Source organism: Barbus barbus, assembly GCF_936440315.1.
Source record: "Barbus barbus genome assembly, chromosome: 31".
NCBI classification, from domain to species: Eukaryota; Metazoa; Chordata; class Actinopteri; order Cypriniformes; family Cyprinidae; genus Barbus; species Barbus barbus.
In genome coordinates this window covers 28,470,244-28,495,131 of record NC_136759.1, presented here as the reverse complement: position 1 = coordinate 28,495,131, position 24,888 = coordinate 28,470,244, and the positions used below count along the sequence as shown (strand labels likewise).

The 24,888-nt window shown below is 36.9% G+C and overlaps 1 protein-coding gene across 6 annotated transcripts in view; it reads left to right on the top strand.

Annotated features, from left to right (window-relative positions):
* Window positions 1-1,011: 1,011 nt before the first annotated feature.
* The window catches only part of LOC306850992 (NACHT, LRR and PYD domains-containing protein 1a allele 5-like), a 36,875-nt gene continuing 12,998 nt past the window's right edge, over window positions 1,012-24,888 (top strand). Inside the window, exons 1-10 of one of the 6 annotated variants that reach the window (XM_079386986.1) lie at window positions 1,019-1,249; window positions 7,036-7,111; window positions 12,447-12,478; window positions 15,551-15,583; window positions 19,503-19,571; window positions 19,936-19,971; window positions 20,049-20,098; window positions 22,764-22,816; window positions 23,908-24,125; window positions 24,287-24,540. In XM_079386986.1, coding sequence (XP_079243112.1) covers window positions 1,246-1,249; window positions 7,036-7,111; window positions 12,447-12,478; window positions 15,551-15,583; window positions 19,503-19,571; window positions 19,936-19,971; window positions 20,049-20,098; window positions 22,764-22,816; window positions 23,908-24,125; window positions 24,287-24,540 — 825 coding nt within the window. In that variant the 5' untranslated portion in view covers window positions 1,019-1,245. Of the gene's footprint in view, window positions 1,250-7,035; window positions 7,112-12,446; window positions 12,479-15,550; window positions 15,584-19,502; window positions 19,572-19,862; window positions 19,972-20,048; window positions 20,099-22,763; window positions 22,817-23,907; window positions 24,126-24,286; window positions 24,541-24,888 lie in introns of those variants that run through there. The other 5 variants (XM_079386987.1, XM_079386989.1, XM_079386988.1 and 2 more) reach the window with 5 other exon arrangements.

Sequence of the window (24,888 nt, the reverse complement as noted above, 5' to 3'; positions counted from 1 at the left end):
GAGTCTTCGTCTCTCTCCACCCGTGACAGTGCTTTGGGTGTCGAAAAACAAAGAAACGGTTTGAAACTAGGCTCTGGCTCCGAAACAGCACTGGAACTGCCTTGGTGGAAAAGGGGTATGTGTGAATGTCCCACTTCAGGTTCTGAGAAACTGTGGTACCCAGGAATCTGAATGACTCCACTGCAGTCACAGTGCTGTTCATGATGGTGAGTGGGGGGAGAGCAGGGGGATCTCTCCTGAAGTCCACAATGGTGATTAAGAGATCATAACAAATATAAAATGTGTGTTTCCATTTGCACCCACACATGCCACGCTGTAAAGACCTTCTTTTGTGTTTACAGACATGACAAACATACAAGAACCAATCACGGAAACACAATTTGCTGCCAAATCTGACTCAACAGCTTAAAATTGTACATTTGATTTTGAATATATATTTTAATACAATATAAAGCTTCCACATTGCATATTTAAATACTAGGCCTATTCATTTTTCACTTAATCACAAGTAGCATATTTGCTGAAATGTAGTGTAATGAAAAGGGAACATGCTATAAGTGAATAATAATTCAGAATTTAACCTGATATCCATATATTATTGTTTCAACTCACTGGTAACAGCTCACCTGGCAGTGAGGTAGGTTAACAACAGCACTGATACCTGACACTAACTAGCATTTTACGATAACATGTGTCTTAAACTGTGTTCATCTGTAGTGGAGAACTGTGGGCAAATCATAGCAAAGTTTAAGACAAAAGCACAAAACGTTACAGATGTTGGAGCAAAAAGTGTTACAACTCTGCTCTATAATAATATAACCACTGACCTCTAGAGGTCTTCTGCTGTTACACCAATATAGCTACTTTTGCACATAACCCCGCAAAACTTCAGATTTTGTTATTATATAATGTGTAGATTATTAAGCAATGCATTTGTTTTAGTAATTTGATCTCTGTCTGGCTTCTGTTGTAATGGACATCTGCAGTAAACAAGCTCCAGTTCCCGCCACTTCCTGCTGCTGCCAGTCGCGGAAACACCAGTGTGTTTGTGTGTGTGTGTGTGTTTGTGTGTGTTTGTGTGTGTGTGTGTCAGTGTGTGCATGAATGGGCTCCGCTTTGACTGGTGTTATTGTCTCTTATCTGCAAGCATCAGGTCTCAGAAGCACCGGCGGGATTCTGCGGCTGTCGCTGCGCGGATAATGGTCGCACACATGGCGCATCACGGAGAAACGACGCCGCTGAGCGATGGGTGAGTATCGGCGGAGAACTGCTGCATCGAGCCGCTTTAACATCACCATCTGCTCCATGCGCTCCACGCAAACAAAGAGCGTGCGCGAAACCGAAAGGAGCACAGTAATAACACTGCTGTTACGGAAGAGTAATGCTTCAGTCAGGGTTAGTCACATATATGAAGTTTATTTCACCAACAAACCCTCAGAAACGGCCGATGCACTGAACTGAACGCGTGATTTACATCAGTTACACTACACAGTCTACATTAGATACAGTGTATCTCTCTGGCTTCTTTTATTTCAAACGATAAGCTGAAAGTTCGGCATGATCTAGTCAAATTGTGCTTATGTAGCAATTGAAGCAAGCCTCTTGGCACGAATGTATCAGTAGTACTATGGAAAAGGGCGCTACCTATGAATATTAATAATTTAATGTGACCTTGGCCGGTAGGATTGGCATACATTTGTAAGCAAGCACTAATGCAGGTGTTATATATGAGTAATATGAGTATGCTAGATTGTAAAGGATACCTCACCCAAAAATGAACATTCATTTAAAAAAAATAAAAAATAATATATATATATATATATATATATATATATATATATATTTACTCAGCCTCAAGCCTGTATGAGTTTCTTTCATCAGCTGAACACAAAAGATCTTTTGAAGAATGTTGGTAACGGTAACCAAAGAGTTTCTGATTCCCATTCACTTACATAGCATTATTTCCCATACTGAATGGGGTCCATCAACTGTTCGAATTACTCGTATTCTTCAAAATATCTAATTACCAGTGGAAAACCAGTAAGAAAACCTGTTGAACATAATGGATGCAGCGTGTGTATTGATGGTAAATTTGATAAAATTAATGAAAATATAATTTTTCATTAACAAAACTAATTTGCATGTACAACAGCTTCATAAACCGAATTAAAAACATAAAAAGCAAAAACACATTCAATGCACATTTTTATTCATCATTTTGTGTAGAAAAGGCACTGACCAAAGTAGGGATGCACATTATTGTATTTTTGGCCCGAAATCCGATATGCAGATATTTTTCAACTTATTTTGGCCGATAGCCGATTCCATATATTTTCTTTTGTTTGTAAACAACACCAATTCTCTCCTCTGCAGATATTATAAACAAATAATGTTTAATTTTGGTTAGTTTTGAACAAAAATGTACTTGTTAGAATTAAACAATTAATGAAGTTCTTTTATAATGAAAGCTGAAAATAACTATGAATCAATCACTGCATTTTTTTCTCAGACAAATGCAGTGGTAACCTTGACATTTAATTTGAAAGATTTAACATTTGTAGATGGTGTAAAGCAAAATTCTGAACATCTTTTAGAGCTCCTTGTGTTTAAGTTTCATAATCCCTTTGAAAAAACAAAAATCACGCTAATGAATAAATCTGTATATTCTATATATAATTTTTTAATTTGCAAGTTTCATGTTTGTGATTTTATTCATGTAAGTTATAGCTTCTGACCTTTAAATCAAAGCATACTGGTGAGTTTTTGACATTAATTACTGCTTTATTTATTCAGAAACACAAACTTAATGTTATTTGTGTATTTTACTTTCATTTTATGGCAAGTAGGCCAACAGCGGCCCCTAAATAAATAAAACGCCTTACCGGACGGGCATTAGGACCCGACTGCACACACTAGCGTCTGGCCCTGTCCCAAATCACACCCCAAACCAGGGGTTCTCAAAGTCTACATTCAAAGGTCCAAATCTGAATTTTCATCAGTGTCAAAGGTCCGGACAATTGGTAATTACAAAACTTGTTTTTAATAAACATACATAATATGCATAACAAATAAACACAAATTTTTAGAAAAAATAAAGTGCCCTTTGCATTCAAAATACATTAATAACAAGTGCAAAAGTTGCAAAACAATTAAGTTAAGTGTCAGCATTAGAGCATTAGCCGATATATGATGCTGATTTGTTTGGTTGATATGTTTGGCCAATTTTCTTTTTTCCCCTTTATCTCATAAAAGAGAGTTTGAGTAAATGATTATTGCAGGGCACAAGATGGTAATAGTAGTAGTAGCCTAATTCATAGTAATAATACATGGCAAACTAATAATACACATACAAACTTCAACACCATCTCAAAACAGTTCTGGGGCCTGTTTCATTAAACAGATGAACCAAATAAACGAGGTTTATTTCAGTTAGTCTAATTTATTGTCGACTGATTTGGTTCAAAATGAGTCAGACTAACTGAAATAAGCCTGGCTTGTTTGGTAAATGTGTTTAATGAACAAGCCCCCTGAAGCATGCTTTTTTTTGTTTGCTGACAGAAAAAGTGTTTCCCACAGATTTGCAAATGCAAATTCACTCTCTGCCAGCAGGAGGCGCTGTTGGAGCGGGAGATTTAGCGGTTTCCCCAGTAACGGCTGTAATCAAATAAGCACTGTGCTCACAAACGCTACTTTAGCAGGCATTACAAGAAATACGAAATGAAAGTGATATCAAAGCTTTTCTGAAGACGGTTGGTTCTTTTCAAAGATACATTCATATAAAAACACCCATGCATTTCAATTTTGAAACGTGCAATGCTCAGTTTATTCAAAGAAGTATAAGCCTTTTGGAAAAATCTATTTGTGGCGGTCAGTTTTGATATTATGAAATTACGAATTGGAGGCAGGTCTGGATTTAATTCCCTCCAGGTCTGGCTCCGGACTGGAGTCCGGATTTGAGAAGCACTGTCCTAAACCCTCGCGGTCAAAAGTTCACTTCATGAATGAGCACACTGCTGACGTGATCTTATCGCTAGCACACCCTGAGCACATGTTATTTGAGTTATTTGTCTTATCGGCAAGGCATATCGGTATAATTTTTCATATCGGGCTGATGCTGATATTTACGTTTTAAACCATTATTGGCCCATTCCAGTAATGTTCTGATAATATTGTGCATCCCTAGACCAAAGTTATTTGAACACACATGATGACGTTGTAATTACAGCTTACAAACTCATAAATACACACCTCTCAAGAGGACTGGAACGCACCATTAGTCAGCAAGTTTCTTATTGATTCATGCACACTGAGCACAGCTCTTCGATAAAGCACCTGACAGATATTCAACAAATAAATGGACTAAATAACTACATCATTTCATTTTATTGCACATCACTATTAAGAGTCTCATGAGAAAGACTCAGCTCATGCACTTCCCGTATGCAGAATGATTGATGCACTTCAGTGTAACTCCATCCTCGCTCCACATTCAGTTTTTATCTGAGAGATAAGGGAGATTGTGGCTCAAACATCTACTTTGTGGCTTATAACACCTCATAAATAAACCTGTGGATGATAACGGAAACATGGCTCACAGCAGGACGTTTGAATCCCACAGTCTTGAAATACACTGTCGACTGCAGCAGAGAAATCAGCGTTTACAGTAGGGCTGAACGATTAATTGCATTTGCGATAATATCGCAATATCAAAAAACACGATTTTTCAACTGCAGAGGCTGTCACGTGACACGCAAGAGTAAAGAGGTGTGTTCGACTTAAAGATCGATTGGTGTATATGACATCAAAGTACGGCGAGAGAAAGCATAAGAGGAGACGTCCACTCTCTTATTGTCACAATCCACTCAGGAGAAGGGAAACGAGAAGGCGAGGAACTTCTTCCAAACTTAAACTTTTATTAAACAAACTCAGGAATCGCTGGAGACATGGAAGAACATGGAATGCTTATAAAGGGGAGACTAAACTAGATAATTGACAACACAGGGCTGGGGACTAATAAACTAATGACAGGAACAGGAAGAACACCAAATATGGTCACGAGAGGAGGGGAAACAAGACACAGGACTGATAGCTCTCACAGTATTTGATGACACACAGCGATCGGTCTAGCTGTGCTGCTTCAAGTAGAACACATCTAAGCAGTCTTCAGAGGAAGCATCAAGTTGGCACGCTAAACATAAGAATAAAAAACATAAAAAATAAAGGAGTTCCTTTGGAATTCTTCAGCTTTTAAGAACTGCCGGGTTTTCTGGTAGTGGGCGGCACTAATGTGCAAATGACCATCTCATTGGCAGGCGCTCACCTATTATCCTCCCTGTTTTGATTTCAGCGAATCAGTTCGAGCGAATGCAGACACCTGATTAATATTCATGAACCCAGCAGCTCATTAATCCTTAGTGCGTTTTATATTGTTCTTATTAATAGTAGAATTCATAGTAGTTTTATCTTATCAGTATTATTTGTTTTTCTCCCCCTTTTTTATAGAAACACTAAATGACAAACAATATCTTAAGCATCAGACCTAAGTTCAGTCAACATGACAAATATGCATTCATACATGGTTATTCTAATTACTAAAGTTCTATCATCATTTAATGCTAAATTATCATAATATCATATAATATTTGACTGTGATGCTAAGCCATTTTCCAAACATAAGCTTTATATATATATATATATTAGTATAGCAGATAATTAATGTTAGTCTGGTGAGTAAACTAAAAACAATTACAATTACAAGATTCTATTGCCAGGGTGTCTATAGAGGGTTGATAATATTTACAATAATCAACTGAATTTGATAGGCGTCTCTCACATTGTCCCACAGAAACATTAAAATAGTGTAGATTAGTTTACAATGTTTTATAATAATAATTTATTCTATTTAGTGACCATTTCATTCATTTAACATTTAATATTGGGGGCATCCAAGTTATTTGACACATCTGAACATTTAAAAAAAAAAAAGGAACAATAGTTACTTTCCCTGGTAATTAGTTTCTTTTATAATGATGTAACTCAGTTACTGTTTGTGAGGAGTAACTAGTAATATAACTAATTACGTTTTTAAAGTAACGTGCCCAACACTGCATACTATACAATGATTTATTACTTGTCTTTGTTGAATAATACAGAATATAAAAAAGCTTTAAAAAATAATCGCATATTAAATCGCAATATTGGTAAAAAAAAATTGCAATTAGATTATTTTCCAAAATCGTTCAGCCCTAGTTTACAGTTTTACCTGCCGATTATTGTTAGCTGACTAAAACACGGCAGTCCTGTTTTTGGGGATCGAGTGCTCACATTATTAACATACATTCAGATTTCGTTGAGACCCTTCTCTCTTATTTTGTGTGTGCCGCACACAAATACAGTTGCATGGATGAGGATATTATGTGGCAGAGCCGGCCCAAGGCATAAGCGAAGTAAGCGGCTGCTTAGGGCCCCGCGGCCACCAGAGGGCCCCCAAGAGTAGTCTAGATGAAATGACCGTTTATTTTATTTTATCTTATATTCGTGATATATGTCAATGGACAGTGGTAATTATACAAAAGTGAAATATTAAATAATTAAATATTCTATACATATAATTTTTATTATTTCCATAGCGACGTGTCATGCAGGCACAATAATGAGCATGTTGATGATAACCTATCACGCTGCCGTGTGGATCCGTCGGATTAACATCACGTAAATTCACCTATTTCTCCCGAAATACATGAAAGTAAGTGGTCAGTTAGCTGGGAGAAAAACAGAGTAAACTTTATGGTAACCTACACAATATGTAGACTATTTGATAGGAATAAAACATGTCGTAATAATTGAAAGGATTATTATTGCTTTCCACAGAAATCAGCGCGTAGCCTATTTAACAAATTAAATGTATTTTTTTTTCACTTAACTGAAGTGTATTTAAATGTCTTAAACCTAAAATAAACTGTATTTTGTTGAAAACACTGAACAGTTATGAAATATGAAAAGCACAGAGCGCGTCTTTCTCTTAATTTTTTTCAGGCTCAGCGCCAGCCAAAGCGATCGCGGGGGGGGGGGGGGGATTCAACATGGCACAAATTTGTGGCACAAATCAGAGGTGCGTTTCTCAAAACCATTGTTAGCTAACTGTGCTCGTTATTTCCACTGAACTCTATTTGTAACGACAGAACTTGCGACCATCGTTGCTTTTGGAAAATGCACACCTGGTCAGATCAGTAAAAATTGCCATAACTTTCCTGGGTATATATTTTTGTAATAACAATAAGCTTCTGTTTCATAAACTGATAACAGCTTAACATTATTTACCTCAGCCTACATTTTGCGTCTTTGCTATTATATTCCAATATCATTATGCCTCAATTAGCTAGATATAAATTAAGAGTTGTTGTTTTATATAGATGCTCTCTGTTGTGTTTAATATTTATTATAAAAAGTATGACTTGTAATAAAAGTACAACTTCGATTAATATTTATGTTGTTAAAATAACATTCTGTTCTGTAAATGCATTGTCTGCTGGTTTATTTAGCTACTTTTCAGCACATTAAGTATGCCACTTAATACTTTAACCCCCGGGTTCTTGTTTCACAGACAAGGCTTAAACTTAGTCCTAGACTAAAATGTAAATATGAGCTATTTCAGCTGAAAGAAACTTGCACTGACTGATCTTAAAACATGTCAGTGCTTTTGTTTTGTCTTATGATGAACACCTGTAATGATTTTTTTTCTAAGGCATGTTTATAAACATCACTTAAATGTCCTAATTGAACTATGGTTTAATCCTGGTTTAGTCTGTCTGTGAAACTTTGACCTAAGACTTTGAATGTTAAAGTGAAAATTAACACTTGACCACTGTTGTAAGTTTGCAACTATTACAATTATAAATCACAGAAGGGTAAAAACATGCAGTATGATGTAAAAGGAAAGGGAAGTGGTCTGTGGCCAAGTATGGGGACCCATACTCGGAATTTGTGCTCTGCATTTAGTGTACACACAGTAGTGAACACACACCCAGAGCAGTGGGCAGCCGATGCTGCAGCGCCCGTGGAGCAGTTGGGGGTCCGGTGCCTTGCTCAAGGGTCTCACCTCAGTCGTGGTATTGAAGGTGGAGAGAGTGTTGAGTATTCACTCTCACCCCCTACAATCCCTGCTGGACCCGAGACTCAAACCCACGACCTTCAGGTTATAAGGCCAACTCTCTATCCATTAGGCCACAACTGCCCCCTAAGCAACACAGCTACAACAAACACTGATAATGGGTGTGTTAGATTTATAGTGTTTGAATAATCAAGCTTTGACAATAACCAGTCATATTGGCGGCACCAAGGGGCCCCCAAATAAAATTCTGCTTAGGGCCCCATAAAGGCTTGGGCCGGCCCTGTTATGTGGGTAGTGAGTGAACAGACAGAGGAGGTTAATGAATGAATGAATGAATGTTCACATGACCATCCTGTCTTAATGACTAGTGGTGAACAGATTTGGATTGCTGTCCTTGCAGCAGAGACTCTGCTTGAGTGCCAAACGAACCCCCAGGATTTCAGTAGGTATTGGATAGAATGAGGATGATCAGAATAGAGGAAGAGTTGACTAATAAGCATTTGGATGAGAAGTTGACCGTGCTGAGATGCGTTTCCTAAAAGCATCGTTAGCCTCCTGTGGTTGAAATTTCCTTTATTAGCAACAGAGTTCAATGATTCAGTGTTTTCTGAAACCATAATTGAAACAAACATTCGCCAACTGCATCACAACCAGTGTTGGGAAAGTTACTTTTGCATTACAATATTGCGTTACTCCCTAGAAAAGTAACCGTGTTACTTAGTTGCTTTATGGAAAGTAATGTGTTACATTATTTTTGTATGACTTTTTCTCATCTAGGCTGGGCTAATTTTGTTTTCTGTTCAGCAGTAAATGACGTGTGTGCTTTTCTAACACGCTTTGCTACTTTTGCTTAATGAGTTTCTGATGCTATCTGAGAGTTATTGCATGCAGTGAAGCTGCAGACTAGTACTGCGCACCGCAGGAGTTTGTTGTTGTGAGTGTGTTTTCTTCCTCTAGCCTGAGGTCAGAGTGTTTTCAGCTCTGACGTGCAAACAGATGAAAACCTGACAGTGTCATGACACACTTCTCATGAAGCTGCAAATGACATTTGACTGTGAAACTGAGGACATGATCTGTGTCTGTTTTAGGGAGTGGTGCGCTGGATAATATGAGATGCTGGCACTGCTTCGTTTCCTGTGATTGTGTGGCATGTGGCAGGAAAGACTATATTATTTTCCCTGTCAACAGGTCAAATTAAAGCTGTGATTTCTGAAACAAAAGCAGCATAAAGCGGTGATCGAGACAAGGGTGCGTTTAGTGTTGTCAAAAATATTGATATTTCGATAAATATCGATACTGAAATATCTGAACGGTACCAATATTAATTTCCCGAAGTATGGATACACCGATACTAGCCGAGCTGTCACTTTCACTTCTCTCCAAAGGCGCTGGACAAGCACCACACGTGACCGCACTCGTCTCCTTCGCTCTGGTTAAATAGCACAAGTGAAGTGAATAGAAAGATGACTGCTCTGGTTGTTAAAGAACACAGCAGGAGCGCTATCTGTAGGGATCTATGATCTCCGCGATGCAGAGAACGCCACGGAATCCAGTCATAAACACGGAATTTACAGTTTAACGCGGAATGGCACGGAATTTGTCAAAGTTTGGATGAATTAATCAAAAGTAGGTCATTACACTTAAATCAAATCGCGATATGGACTAGTATCTGTAAATATTAAGCTGCAAAAGTGGATTTAAATATGAATCCTGCATGTTCTGCGCGTCTCTGAGTGAATGTGCTGCACGTGCGGTTGTGTTTACTAATGTGGCGCTCGCGGTGATTTCAGCGTCTGCGTCTCAATGAGGACATAAATACATCAACAATATCTCCAGAACTGGTCTGAAAGGCACTTTACCATTTAATTTGAGCAAAACTAGCATCATATCATACACACACAGAACTTTAAAAGTATTCATGGCAACCCGTCAAAATAAAAGTTCGGTTTAACTTAGCCTATTAAAGACCGTGTGCCAGAAATAGGCTATATTACTATTATTTAGTAGAATGTACATAATACTACTACTTACTACTACTGTTCATTTTTTTAAAATAAATAATCACAAAATATTTTAATTTTAATAGTAAATCCCCTTCATTTGCCAAAAATGTAAATGTTTAATTTTCATTAATTCAAATATAAATGAATTAAAATTGTTTTATGCCTTCATCTGATATCCAGTAAAATTTAAATACACAACACAGAATTTCTGAGGGGGAAAACACATTTCATAAGGCTACTGTAAGAATAAATAAAAATTGTTTGTATGCATTCAAATAATAGACATGCTAAAACACAGAATTTGGTAACAATAAAACATAAGGTGAGGAAACAATAAAACATTTCATACGGCCCTAAACGTGTCATTTTTGTTACACTTTTAATAAATTAAATGTTAAATTGTATAATTTTCATGATTTTAATGAACTAGACATGCTTTTAGATTAATAGCATTTAATTTGACCATTAAAAAAAAAAGAGTCCAGAAAAATTAAAATGGAAAAAATTGAATGTAGAAAAAAATAAAACGGAATTTGGGGAAAAATAAAAGGGATTTCATAGGGCCCTATATCTGGAAATATTTTGGTTATGAAGCAAATGAGAATATCAACAAATAGAACTTTGGATTTTAATTAGTACATGTATTAGTAAACATTAGTTTCAATTAACATTTAACTAAGATTAATAAAAGATTAATAAATAAATCAACAAATGCAGTACCTTGAGACATTTTTTTGTTCATGTAAAATATACCGCATGTCCTCGACTTGTTACATTTATCTTTAAATTAAAAAAATTACTCCCTTAATATTGTGGCAGTTTTTTTTACCGTGGTATCGAAAATGGTATCGAATATCGATATTTTACAAGGTATCGTATCGAAGTTAGAAATTCCAGTATCGTGACAACACTAGGTGCGTTGATGATGGATTGAAATTGCATTTGAAGCCAGCACAATCTCTAACCTCATTTAGTCAGCAGCGAATGTGTTCATCTGTTTGTTTATTCATGTCTTTCTTGCATTATTGCTACGGAACAGAAAAGACAGAGCAGATTACTTCTGGTATGAAACTTTCAAATTTTGTTGTTTTTTTAAAGAAATTAATACAAATAAATAGCATTTTGTGGCTCTTTAGTGTATGGTGTCAGATCACTGTATTGCCTCAGTTTAAGCAGCATGTGAACTGATCGTCTCCTCTATACTAGTTATAGCGTGAAATAAACATAAATGAACATCAGAAGGTATCTTGTTTCAACACCGAAAGACATCAATACACATCATTTTTCAAGTTTAACTCCACCGATGTTAATCTACCCTCCTGTCTGATTTGTTTGTCAGACAATATTCGGCAGATTTGGCGTTATGATTGGTCAGATCACCTGTCAATCAAACTCCCACCGAAGGGTCAATTTTAACAATAACAGTGGCCTATGAAACGTTTTATTATTTTTTTACCGAAATTTAGTGATTTAACATTTACAGACACTTAAGTATACTGATCGACTGAAGATTTATTGATCCTAAATTTACCAAATTCTGTTATATTTCGTATTTATGACTGTATTCTGTGATTCCGTTCATGAGTTCCACATCACAGTAATCATAGGGCTCTAATGAGGATTAATGGCACCTTCTTTGATCTGACACTCTTAAAAATAAATGATTGGTTCTCAACTGTGTGTGTTGCTCTACAGATGCAGATGAACGCTGTACTAAAATAGACTGACAGTAGAGATTTTTTTTAAGTGTGATGTGTTCATGTGCGTGTGTTTGTGGAGAAGTGGTGAGGATCAGGTGTCATGTTACAGAATCACATGACGGCATGAACGACTGCATTACAGGCCATTGACACGACAAAACCGCTCCTGTTTAATCAACAATGCTCTTCTGTATAAATACTCAACAGCAGCAGCATCCTATTATAATGTGTATGGCCAGTTTACAGGTTTATACATATATAGTAACAAAAAACATGAATAATTCACAACATGCACTTGACAATAGGTTGCCATTACAATAGTAAAATCTGTCAGATCGTCACATTGACAGGACATGACTGCACTGTTGTGTACATCTCCATAATTAATTATTAGTACATTTCTCAAATATAGCATTAAGTGAAGGCCAAGATTGTAACTTTCCATTTTAGCAAGTTATTTCTGAATTTTCTTTCTTATCTTGTCATATTAGAAGTTCTGTATGAATAATATCTGCCTCCTAAGGCCTGCTCTACCTCACTGATGTTTCAAATATCCAAATTAAAATGAGATGTTTTTGCATGTATGTTTATGAACTGTTTGATATTTACATGTAGTTTATTTGTTCTTTTCAGGAACGGAGAGGTTTCACCATCAGACCTGAAGGGTGAGTCAATGTGTTCACAAACCCTACTCAAACCTGACCGATCTGATTATATTAACCCTGTCAATATGAAGAACATGGAAGAAAAAAAAACAACTCAAAATTTATTCAAAGGCCCAAACTTAGCAAAAATATGCAATTTCAAAACATAATGCAATGCAATGCTGATTGAGAGATGAAGAAATAAACGATTGAGAGATGAAGATCATTCCTCCGCTGAGGAACAGTGAAAGTAAAGCTTCTGGAAACAAACGCTCCTCAAAAGATCCTGATGATCACACAACAAAATCCCCGGTGTTAATTAACACTGCTGGGTGTCTATATGTGTCCACACTACAGAGTGTTAAAAGTAACACTGAAGCAGTGTTGAAGTTAATGAGATAACTACGAGATTAACTACGAGTGATGATTGACCATTATTGAAGAAACCTGATGTTAACAAGCAGAACTACCAACGAAGAAAATCAAAATTTGTAAGTCACCATTATAGTGATCAGTGTTTATTTTAGTTGAGCTCTTGACCCTTGACTTTTTAATATTATATTTGGCTGCTATAACTGAATTATATCAGCCAGACGAGCAAAGAGCAAAAGTCATCAGATGGTGATGATTATGGCAGTGACCTGAATAACTAAGTTAGGTTTTCTTTGTTGGTTACGTCAACACTGTTAACATCATAAGATCTGGCATTTTCAGTACAATCAGACAGATGTTTTTAAAACTAATTTTGATGAAAAACTTAAGAATTGTCTTTAATTTAGACACACAGACATCAAGAATCAGAGTGAGAATCACAACAACGGTGACCATCATGCATTGTGGCATGAATAAATTATGAGCAGAATTGTCTTTGTGATTTATTTTATTCTTACTATTTTCTTTTATTTTTTGCTGTTTTGTGACTTTTCAGAGTTGATCTGTTTATCTGAATTTGCTGTTTGTCACCGTTCTTGAGAGTCATGCTCTGATTCTTGAAGTCTCTGTGTGCCTAAGAGAAAGACTTTTCTGAATTTGTTTTATCAGAAGAGCTTGTAAAAAATCTTTCCAAAGTTTATAGAAAATACAGAATCTTTTGCTGTGGAATCAAAACGGTTGTAATCAATAAAGGAAATTTAACTCAGAGATTAGGCTTTAAAAGAGTTCAATGATTCAGGTCAAATAATGATTATGTAAGACCATAACCATCACCACCTGATGACTTTTGTTCTTTGCTTGTCTGGCTGTTATAATTCAGCCACACAAGTAAAATATTAAAAAGTCAAGGGTCAAGAGCCCAACTAAAATGTTGCGCAGAAACTATACTAAATTTGATCTTACGATCATATCTCGAATATGCGTATGTTTGATTCATAGAATGATACGATCAGAAAATGCGCATACGTGTCTCTGAGGTCAAAAACTGGTTTTTCTATGATTTAAAATTCAATAATGTATTCATAACTATCAAATATATTATATAAATGGCATAATAAAACAAAATGCTGAATGTGATAAAATATATAATGAAAACGGTAGTTGTGTCACTGGTGTTATACCCTTTAACAAAATTTATTTTGAAGTAAAAATCACACTGATGACATCACTCGACTTCCTCTTTCCTATTTTCTAAACATGTATGAAAAAAGGCCCATATTAACACAGTCATGATGTCTGCAGTGTCCAGTAGAGGTCAGCATAACCTTACTTAGCTCTATATATGCATGTTACACTCCATATACTGTATATATGTATATAATTATTATTAATATATATTATTTTATTTTACTTTAAGGAACAAAAATTTTATTTTTCTGTGGTTTTAGTTTTACTTAATTATAATAGTTCATACACAGAAGCAAGGTTTGGTGCTGAAAGTGTTGGGTAATATTGTATATATTAGGCTTTGTTCAGATTGCCAGCAAAAATCTGATTTGATATATCCAGATTTTATACAGATGGGCTTTTGAAAAAGCAAAAAAACAAACAAACATGAGATCTGATTGTTTTTTTCCCAAATCCAATTCAAATCACATTTGAAGGTGTTTGAAATGCGATTCCAATCAGATTTTTACAGATCTGTCTCCGTCTGGATGCTCTGCTGCTCAAATCAGATATCCCGTTGTCTTCTGGATGTGTTCATACAGTATTCAAACAAAGCCTTAGAGGCTACGTATTCAAGTGGTGCGCCAATATTAAGGTGTTGGATCTAGTTTACACGAAGGAGAGGAGACTCCAGAACTGTCAACACACTCCGATCAGACACAGAGAGAAATGAGTTCATGTTAAGAACAAAATGTGTTAATAGCCCACTGACACCAATGTAACACTTTCTAATTAACCAGCACAATTAAGTGTTGCAGTTGCAGCATTGAGGCGCTGTATGAGAGATCAGAGGGACTCTGTGTCTCCCAGAGCGTCTGAAGCCAGTAGATGTGCAGCTGCAGAGTTCAGTGGGACAGATCAGAGCCTTTAACCTTTATAGATGAATGAAGGTGATGCCGCTCTCGCCGTAACACGTCATCTAACCCAAACTAAACCCTGAACCTGTGGTTAATGAATTGTGCCTTTCATTGTTTGAATGACATTATTTTACAGTAATACTAAAACTGTCTTTACTCACCATCAAACCATGCAGCATATTTATCATTGAACAGTCTGATTAAGATGATAAAATACCAAATTATCACACTAAAGCTGCATTTATACTTTGTCTCAGGTGGCACATGGAGAGCTGCAAAAGCAAATCAAGAGCAACTCTATTTACAAGTCAAAACACTAAAAGTAACATGAGAGTCAGGAGGAGGACACACACACACACACAGAGAGAGAGAGAGAGAGAGAGAAGGCTATCATTATAAAAGGAAACAGGAAGACGAGACTCAATAATAAGAGTCCCAGATCAAATCAAACTCAGAAACAGTGACCTCCAGTGGTCACAAGAGGACCAGAGCACCTAATGCACAATCAGTGTGATTGCTGGTTAATTTGTGTCATTTTTAATGAAATATTCTCTTCTGAATGGATCATTTAAAGTGTGAGGTTATTAGTTCATGAGCCCTTCATAACCCTGTCATGTTTCTGTTTTCTGTTGATCAGATCATCCAGCTGGAAGCTCTCACAGCAGCACAGGTGCGTGGATTCATTAAAAACTCATTCTGCGCTTTCATTTAATAAGGCACGGATTGTTGAGTGGCAAATGAAGAATTAACAGACTGTAAATATACCATCTAGATGAAGTTATCATTCCCTATTTGACAGATTTCACAGATAATTGGCATCAGCATTTTTCCTAATGTCTCATGCAGAAACACTCTAACATATCAGACTCAGTGCAGCTGCAGGAACAGGTGTGTGAATCTTTGGTTCCCTGCAACAAAAGACAAATAACACACACACGATAGGATGAAAACATGACTGTTTAGGGTGGAACAATGAATGCTTGGGTTTAATGGGAGCTCCACTCTTTGTGCAGCAGTAACTGTGTAATCGTGAATCAGTCAGGAGGAACTTGACACATATAGAGCTACTTTTTAATCACGGTAGTGACAAGACTTTACCTTGGTTTACCTTGCTTACTGACCCTGATCCGTGTATGAGTCTACGGAAGAACAATGGTTCAAGTTCAAGTTTATTTGTATAGCGCTTTTCATGATACAAATCGTTGCAAAGCAGCTCTACAGGAAATATATTTATATATTGCAGAACCTTAATATATTTAACTTATGGCAGAATTTGGTAATTCTGTATGTTGTCTGAGCGTTAGCATCCTCTGAGGTCCTCTGAGGGGTTGGCATCATCTCTTCTCAGGTGTTCGGTCATCTCAGATCATTTAAGGGTTGGATCCAGACTGAAGCTTCTGTCATTCCTAGTTACCACGGGATGTTAATCAACAGAGAAACAAATAGAGACATAATTAGTGTAGCTGCTGTTCCATCTAAGCAAAAATGATTTGTTCAACCCAAGCTAAAGAATAATAATAATGTACATTTGATTAGATATAACTGCAGTACAAGATTATAAGATGCATTATGTGAATGCTTGGCTAAAGAGATGTGTCTTTAATCTAGATTTAAACAGAGAGAGTGTGTCTGAACCCCGAACGTTATCAGGAAGGCTATTCCAGAGTTTGGGAGCCAAATGTGAAAAAGCTCTACCTCCTTTAGTGGACTTTGCTATCCTAGGTACTACCAAAAGTCCAGAGTTTTGTGACCTTAGGGAGCGGGTTGGATTGTAGCGTGGTAGAAGACAAGTTAGGTACGCAGGAGCTAAACCATTTAGGGCCTTATAGGCAAGTAATAATATTTAGTAAATGATGCGGAACTGAATAGGTAGCCAGCGCAGAGACTGTAAAATTGGGGTAATATGATCATATTTTCATATGACCTGGTAAGAACTCTAGCTGCTGCATTTTGGACTATCTGTAGCTTGTTTATTGAAGATGCAGGACAATGGTAAAGTTTAATAAGACAAAATACAATGTAGAAGCAAGGGCCATAGAGTTTTCTGTATCAAACTGGGCTTTTACACACGTTTTTTTCAGATGTTAACATATTAATAAAAGTATATAATATAAATACAATTTTAAGACTCACTGCTTTCCTGTTAAATATTATTTTCCAAGAGAGAAAATGTGTCATATTACTAGTAAATTAATATTTAATATAATGCACATTTTGACTCAGAGAGGGTTTTCCTAAAAGCGCTAGTTAATGTTATTGCATTGGACTAAAATTGATTGACTTTGCACTAACAAGTTTTTTTCTGTTTCTTTTCTTTTTTGATAATTTTTGTACTTTTTGGGGGATTTTCTTCCTGCTTTGTTACACTCGCAGGGTTCCTGGTCAAAAATGACCAGTCAATTAAAAAATTGCTTATACATTACTTGTTATGCTATATTGTTTACAAATATTGGTAAGTCCCTCAGATTTTGAGAGAATATTTCCAAATGATCTACAAATAATATTTTTTGGGGTTTTTTCGGGGAGCTCAGATCAATGAAGTCTATGATCAGACAGTTCCAACCAGAAATACTGCTAATTGAAAACAAGTTGATAAAAATATTGAATCCAAGATTTGGTGATAATACAGCATAATCAGCAGGAATAAGCAGGAAATGTGTGGTTTGGGAATTTTTTTTTTTTTTTTGTGAAGTGTAATTGAATAAGTGTATGGTTGCATGTTTGATCTGCTCTCTGAATTGCCAAAGACAACTTACTCCCAAGGCAGATAATAAAAGAGAAAATTAAACTTAAACTTATAATGGCAGATTTACAAGCACTGGGTGTCACTTACAAGCAAGGATCATTTTTGACCGATTACACCAAATTAGCTGAAGGATTTTCAGCACAGGGATAGTCTTCTGTCATCTGCTCTCCCTAAAACATGTATGATTTGTATTTTGAGAGGAGCTGTTGGGTAACATGTCCAGGCTGCTTTCAAACCTCATTTACACTTTCAACTTTCCAACTAGTGTTCATTTTGCCAGCTGTTTTTTAAAGGGGTCATTCAAGTTGTCCTTTCTCTTTGGAGAGTTACAAGCTGTTCATGCATAGATAAGATCCCTGAAGCTGCAAAGATTAAAGTCTCAAAACCAAAGAGATATTCTTTATAAAAGTTAAGACTCATCCATGCCCTCCTAAAACGGCTCATTCAAACACACTCCACATCTACGTCACGGTGTGGGGAGATTTTCATAACAGCGCCCAAATGTATACGCAAAGAAAGAGGCTGTGATTTTTATTCTGGCTGTAGTGCTGTTGCTGCCTCCGGCACCATGTCCTGGAGACGCTGTGTTTCGTTGTGAAAGTACTTTGTTCAGGCTTCCAAAAGAGGACACAACTAGAAATCAGTGGTTAAGTTGTGTTTACAACACTGTTCCAGAACAGTTCAACCCAAATACTGGAGTGTGTGCAGCGCATTTTACAGAGGACTATTTCCTGATCCTGAGAGAGTAGTCTACAATGCCAGCTGTGCTCAAAGACTGTTTCTATAAAGTGGGGTAATTCCAGCTTTGTGAGGACAGTCTGGTGCTTCTGACTCTCAGCCTGTAAGTATGTTTCTGCCACTGACTATTCAAACACGAGTTTTGAGCAGCGTAGAGTAGTGCTTGTTGTTTGTTGTTTCTCCGATCACAAATGCAGACATGGTAAAGAGTAAAAACAGTAGAAGTCATTATAATCAGTAATTATGTCCCCACTGGATGCAACAAATGCCTCGTTTATAATGGGTTTTATTGTTTTTGTGTGGTCACGCCGGGACACAGCATCACAATACGGTGAGGGGCGTAACGTTTCCGTCTCACGCTTGAGGTATTCGGCCAATCACAACGCACCGGATAGCTGGCCAATCAGAGCACGCCTCGCTTCTCAGAACGATGAGCTTTGTAAAAATCAGCATGTTTCAGAAAGATGGAGCATAGAGGAGCAACAATAATGTACAGCATGTGGAAAATAATGTGATTTTTATTTTTTTAACCTTAAACTACATAAACGCATTGCATTACACAAATACACTAATGTTCTTTTTAGCAATATCATATGACCCCTTTAATTGAATCTTAGTCCTGTTTGAAAGGTGTTTGTTAGTTTTTGTCATATTTAGTCAGCCTATCCCATTTTTTATTTCTTTTTTAATTTAGTGGAGTTGTAGTTGACTAAAATTCTAAAAGGAATTTTAGACTAGTTTTAGTCAATATATGAACTCATATTTTAGTCATGCTGCATAATAGTGAAACTACTCAAGTCAAATCGTAATTACTGATCATGATTGTTGTCATTTTGAGAAATTTCATCAGAATTATTGCACTTTCACTTGTAAACACAAATCAAGAGAATGCCAACTCATACACATGCTTTTCTGACCTCATCTAGTTTCCTGATTTATTACATTTTCATAAATGAAAGCACTCTCTGCATTATGAAAACTGGTCAAACTCAAAAGCTTCTCTCAAAAGCTAAAAGTTCTAATATTAATTCCAATGTATATTCAGTGATTTATGGCAGTGTTTCTTCCTCAAAGATCTGATCTGAATGTGCATGTGTTTGTTCAGATAACACATCGACTGAGGAGAGCTCGGAGGAAGAGGAAGCCCATGAGGAGGAAGAGGAAAGAGATTCAGGTTCAGATTTGACCACAGTATAAAATCTGTTCTGGTGAACTAGAAAACACGTTTTCATCTCCTTATAATCTACTAAAATATTAGTATCTGAACAGTAATGCTTTACTTGGAGTGTTTTTGTCGTATGTCCGAACAAAACCTGAGTGCTTCTGTGTTTTAAACAGAAGATGAAGTGCACTGAAAGCCTAACATACAGTACACCATTAAACACCTTTCCATACGAATCACAATAACGAGAGAGACTGGAGTAAGATTTTATTTTAAGATCAAATTTAAGTGTAAATCTTTCAGGCGTCCTGTAGGTCAATCCTCTTGATCTTGAGTGAAGGATGAACTATAATGATCAATTATCCTGTGTTTCCAGACTCGGACACGAGAGCCAGAGCAGAAAATCACACTGGTAATGCTCCTCCTCTCACGTGTGCTGTGTTTAGATCATGAGCGGATGTCATAAATCTGTGTTTGTCTCCCATAAAGCCTCAGACGAGCCGCTTCAGTCCTGCTGTGAGAAGTGCAGAGCTCTAAAGGTCAGTGTCTGAGCACAGAACGCTCTTAGCTACGTGACATTTTACCAAACATACAGTGTAGTAAACAATCAAATAACTAAACAGTGGATATCTGTAAATATCAGGAAAATTCTTAAATCCCAGCAGAAAGTCTTCAGCTGTTGCATTCATTGCTAAAATAAGTGTCTCAAGTACAAATATCTAAACATTCTTGAATACTAAATTCAAGTCTAATTTTCTTTGCTTGGTCTTAAAAAGTCTCACATTTACCTTCATAAACCCTGTAATATTGTGACTTTCAGCACAAGGCTAGGATCGGCTCTCTGAAGACAGTTACTATCAGTCAATCATTGTTTTACTATTATTCTACAGTGTGGAAAATATTAACAACTACGAAATAACACAAAAGGCTGTAGTGATAAAGGAGGAACATGTGATGAGCACTTATTTTTATTCCTCACTATATGATTTGTCAAAAAAAGATTAATATGATATTAACTATAAAACTTATTTCAAGTATATTAAGCAAAAGCTCTTAAGCAGAAGCCCTAGTGAAAAATAGATATACAAAAATGTATTTGAAATACATTTATTTCATGCTAAGTATACTACAAATACATTATATTTATGTACTTGATAAAAATACCCTGCGATTGTACTTTTGGTGTACTAAACTGGTAAACTAACACCTAATGTTGTGCTTAATGCACTTTAATTGTGCAGAAGTAGTGCTGAGGTTCAACTAAAGATTGACTTTTGTATATTTGATTGTGCTAAAGTGGAACTATTGCAAGTATTCTTCAGGTACACTTGAAATATCTTGCATTTAAAGACCGATGTTATTCAAATATCATGAAATCCTCATCAATAGTGGCATTGCACACTGAGTCCCAAATTTTCGAATGCATTTTTAGTTTTTTTCATATTCGTTATATCAAAATCGAACCTGATCCAACTTTTTTTATGACTGACGAAAGTTTCGGAGGCAGTGTGTAAACGTGACTGACACAACGTGAGGTTGTATTTATTGTTTAATGTGCAAAAATTTGGGACTTTAATGACCTTTAATATTAAGAAATGTGCATTGTGCACAAGTAGTACTCAATATACACTCACCTAAAGGATTATTAGGAACACCATACTAATACTGTGTTTGACCCCCTTTCGCCTTCAGAACTGCCTTAATTCTATGTGGCATTGATTCAACAAGGTGCTGAAAGCATTCTTTAGAAATGTTGGCCCATATTGATCTTGCAGTTGATGGAGATTTGTGGGATGCACATCCAGGGCACGAAGCTCCCGTTCCACCACATCCCAAAGATGCTCTATTGGGTTGAGATCTGGTGACTGTGGGGGGCATTTTAGTACAGTGAACTCATTGTCATGTTCAAGAAACCAATTTGAAATGATTCGAGCTTTGTGACATGGTGCATTATCCTGCTGGAAGTAGCCATCAAAGGATGGGTACATGGTGGTCATAAAGGGATGGACATGGTCCGAAACAATGCTCAGGTAGGCCGTGGCATTTAAACGATGCCCAATTGGCATTAAGGGGCCTAAAGTGTGCCAAGAAAACATCCCCCACACCATTACACCACCACCACCAGCCTGCACAGTGGTAACAAGGCATGATGGATCCATGTTCTCATTCTGTTTACGCCAAATTCTGACTCTACCATCTGAATGTCTCAACAGAAATCGAGACTCATCAGACCAGGCAACATTTTTCCAGTCTTCAACCATCCAATTTTGGTGAGCTCATGCAAATTGTAGCCTCTTTTTCCTATTTGTAGTGGAGATGAGTGGTACCCGGTGGGGTCTTCTGCTGTTGTAGCCCATCCGCCTCAAGGTTGTGCGTGTTGTGGCTTCACAAATGCTTTGCTGCATACCTCGGTTGTAACGAGTGGTTATTTCAGTCAAAGTTGCTCTTCTATCAGCTTGAATCAGTCGGCCCATTCTCCTCTGACCTCTAGCATCAACAAGGCATTTTCGCCCACAGGACTGCCACATACTGGATGTTTTTCCCTTTTCACACCATTCTTTGTAAACCCTAGAAATGGTTGTGCGTGAAAATCCCAGTAACTGAGCAGATTGTGAAATACTCAGACCGGCCCGTCTGGCACCAACAACCATGCCATGCTCAAAATTGCTTAAATCACCTTTCTTTCCCATTCTGACATTCAGTTTGGAGTTCAGGAGATTGTCTTGACCAGGACCACACCCCTAAATGCATTGAAGCAACTGCTATGTGATTGGTTGATTAGATAATTGCATTAATGAGAAATTGAACAGGTGTTCCTAATAATCCTTTAGGTGAGTGTACAGTTTAATTATAATTTTTGTATCAGTAAGTCTTGAGTTATATGACAGTATATATGTTAATATATTTGAAATAATTAGTATGAAATAAATATACTTCAAATATATTACTAGGAGAAAACATAAATTCAAAGCATAAACTTTGTTAACATGAAACTAAATCATAAACATAAATTGAAGTATAGGTTAAATTTGACTGGTAGTGTATCTATATACCAGTATATCATAATATATTCCAGTGGTTTTCAAGAGGTTTATACAATATTGTTGTAGCTTAAGCGAATGGAAAAAGCCAGTGGATTGACAGAATGGCTTATGAACTGCTGGTGATGAATGTAATGCTGACACAACTTGGTTTTTCCCTCAGAATCCCAAATTCGAGCTCGTCACCCCCAGGAAAATCTCTAGAGATCGGCTACAGTAGGTTCTGTCCTCCATACTGTACATACTGTACATCCTCACTGTCATCACAGTAGCGTGATCGCTCTCGTCTGACTCACAGCAGACGTGTTCCTCGCTTTATGACTCTCTTTTTCTAAATGACCAGTGCTGCAGTCTAATCTTGACTAGTGTAAAATCCTTCTCTGCTCTGGCAGCTTTAGAAGAACCCAAGATGTAATGTGAGAAGGATCAAATGTGTCATTGAAATGTTTCTTCTGCATGATATAATTCCCCAGTGAATAATAGGTATTAGTGCCACACATTAATTAGGAAACCTTTGAATAACTACTGGTCGAAAGTTTGAGGTCGTTTTTTTTTATGTTTTTGAAAGAAGTCTCTTCTGTTCACCGAGGCTCCATTAAATTTGATTTAAAAAACAGTAATTTTGGGAAATATAATTACAATTTAAAATAGCTGTGGATATCTGCATCATTACTGCAGTCTTCAGTGTCACATGATCTTCAGAAATCATTCTAATATACTGATTTACTGCTCAAGAAACATTTCTGATTATTATCAATGTTGAAAATTGTGTTGTGCTGCTCAATATTTTTGTGATACATTTTATTTTTCAGGGTTCACTGATTAATAAAAAGTTCAAAAGAACAGTGTTTATTTGAAATATAAATCTTTTGTAACATTATAAATTTACTCCAAAAGCATATGTTTTTTTAACCATATTCACTTAGAAAACATTTATTTAACATTTTAACTATATTTCACAATATTACTGTTTTTGATTAAATAAATGAGGCCTCGGTGAACAGAAGAGACTTCTTTCAAAAACATAAAAAATTGACTAGAAGGTTTAACATTTTACGTCTTAGTTCTCAACAATCATATTTCATAAATGCCAGTATTTCAACTATTATATATTTATTTATGCTAGTATTGAAATATGTTTTCTGAGAACTGAGAAGTAAAATATGAAACCTTTTAGTAATTGATGCATCTTATGAATAATTTATTCGGAAGGTATCTGCTAGTGTTTGAGTAACAGCGGATACCTTCCGACTGAATGGGATTATGATAGAGGGAAAGGGTTGTGATAACTCTTGACTCTTGTGTAGGCTGCAGCTGGATGCTGAGGGTGTGTATGAGTGCTCAGACACCGGGCTGGTGTTCGAGGTCTCTCAGCGCGTCAAGATCACCTACTGTGTCCTCTCCTGGAGCAAGTTTAGCACATACTTGACTGAATCGTGGAAATTTGCCGGTCCCATTTTTGACGTGGACTGCGATCCGTCTATTCTCAAATCCGTCCAGTTCCCACACTCACTGTGTCTAGCAGGTACAGAGACTTCATAAAGTTTCTCCCAAAGAATACATGCTCGTTTGAGGGTTTTGACTTGATGGCAAACGTTCAGATTTTTGAGAATTGCAACGAAGTGTGTTTATTTTCTTTTCTTTCTGCTCGCTGTTTGGCCGTGGTCGTCTTCCCTTCGCTCTCAGCAGATAAAGACAACGAAGTGAAGTTCAGCGTGCTGCATGTGAAGAACAGCCGTGGTCTGATCGAGCCCTCGGCCGATCACTCCGGCAGTCACGTCAAGTGGACCGTGTCGTCTCTTTCGCCCGTGGGTCCGATTGTTCAGACGTCTAAATCAGCAGAGCACCACGGGGTGGTGCAGGTGTTCAAGGAGGTGGGCCATGAGAACTCCTTCTCCTTCAGAGTGTACCTGGCTGGAAACAACTGCTCTGACATCAAGGTTAGGAAACACGTCAAACGGTTTATCAGCAACAAAAACTCTTCTGCTTTCACAGAAATGAGACGGTTTTTACACAACTCTGCTGACGGGTCTTATTCTTGGTAACGCTGCTTATGTGACCTTCTGGTAATCTGCTAAATTTAGATTTGATTCCAGGGTTAAGCTAGAGCAGTGGTGCGCTGTGTGCCGTCTAAGTATTAACATCACTGTGACATCAGAGCAGTTTCGGTTCTGCGTTTTGTTCTGCTTGTCTGCCACTCTGGGTGATTATTGCTCTGCCTGTGAGTGTATGATGTTTGATGTTTGATTGTGTGGGTGTCATCATCTACTAAATGCCTAGAAGCTGTA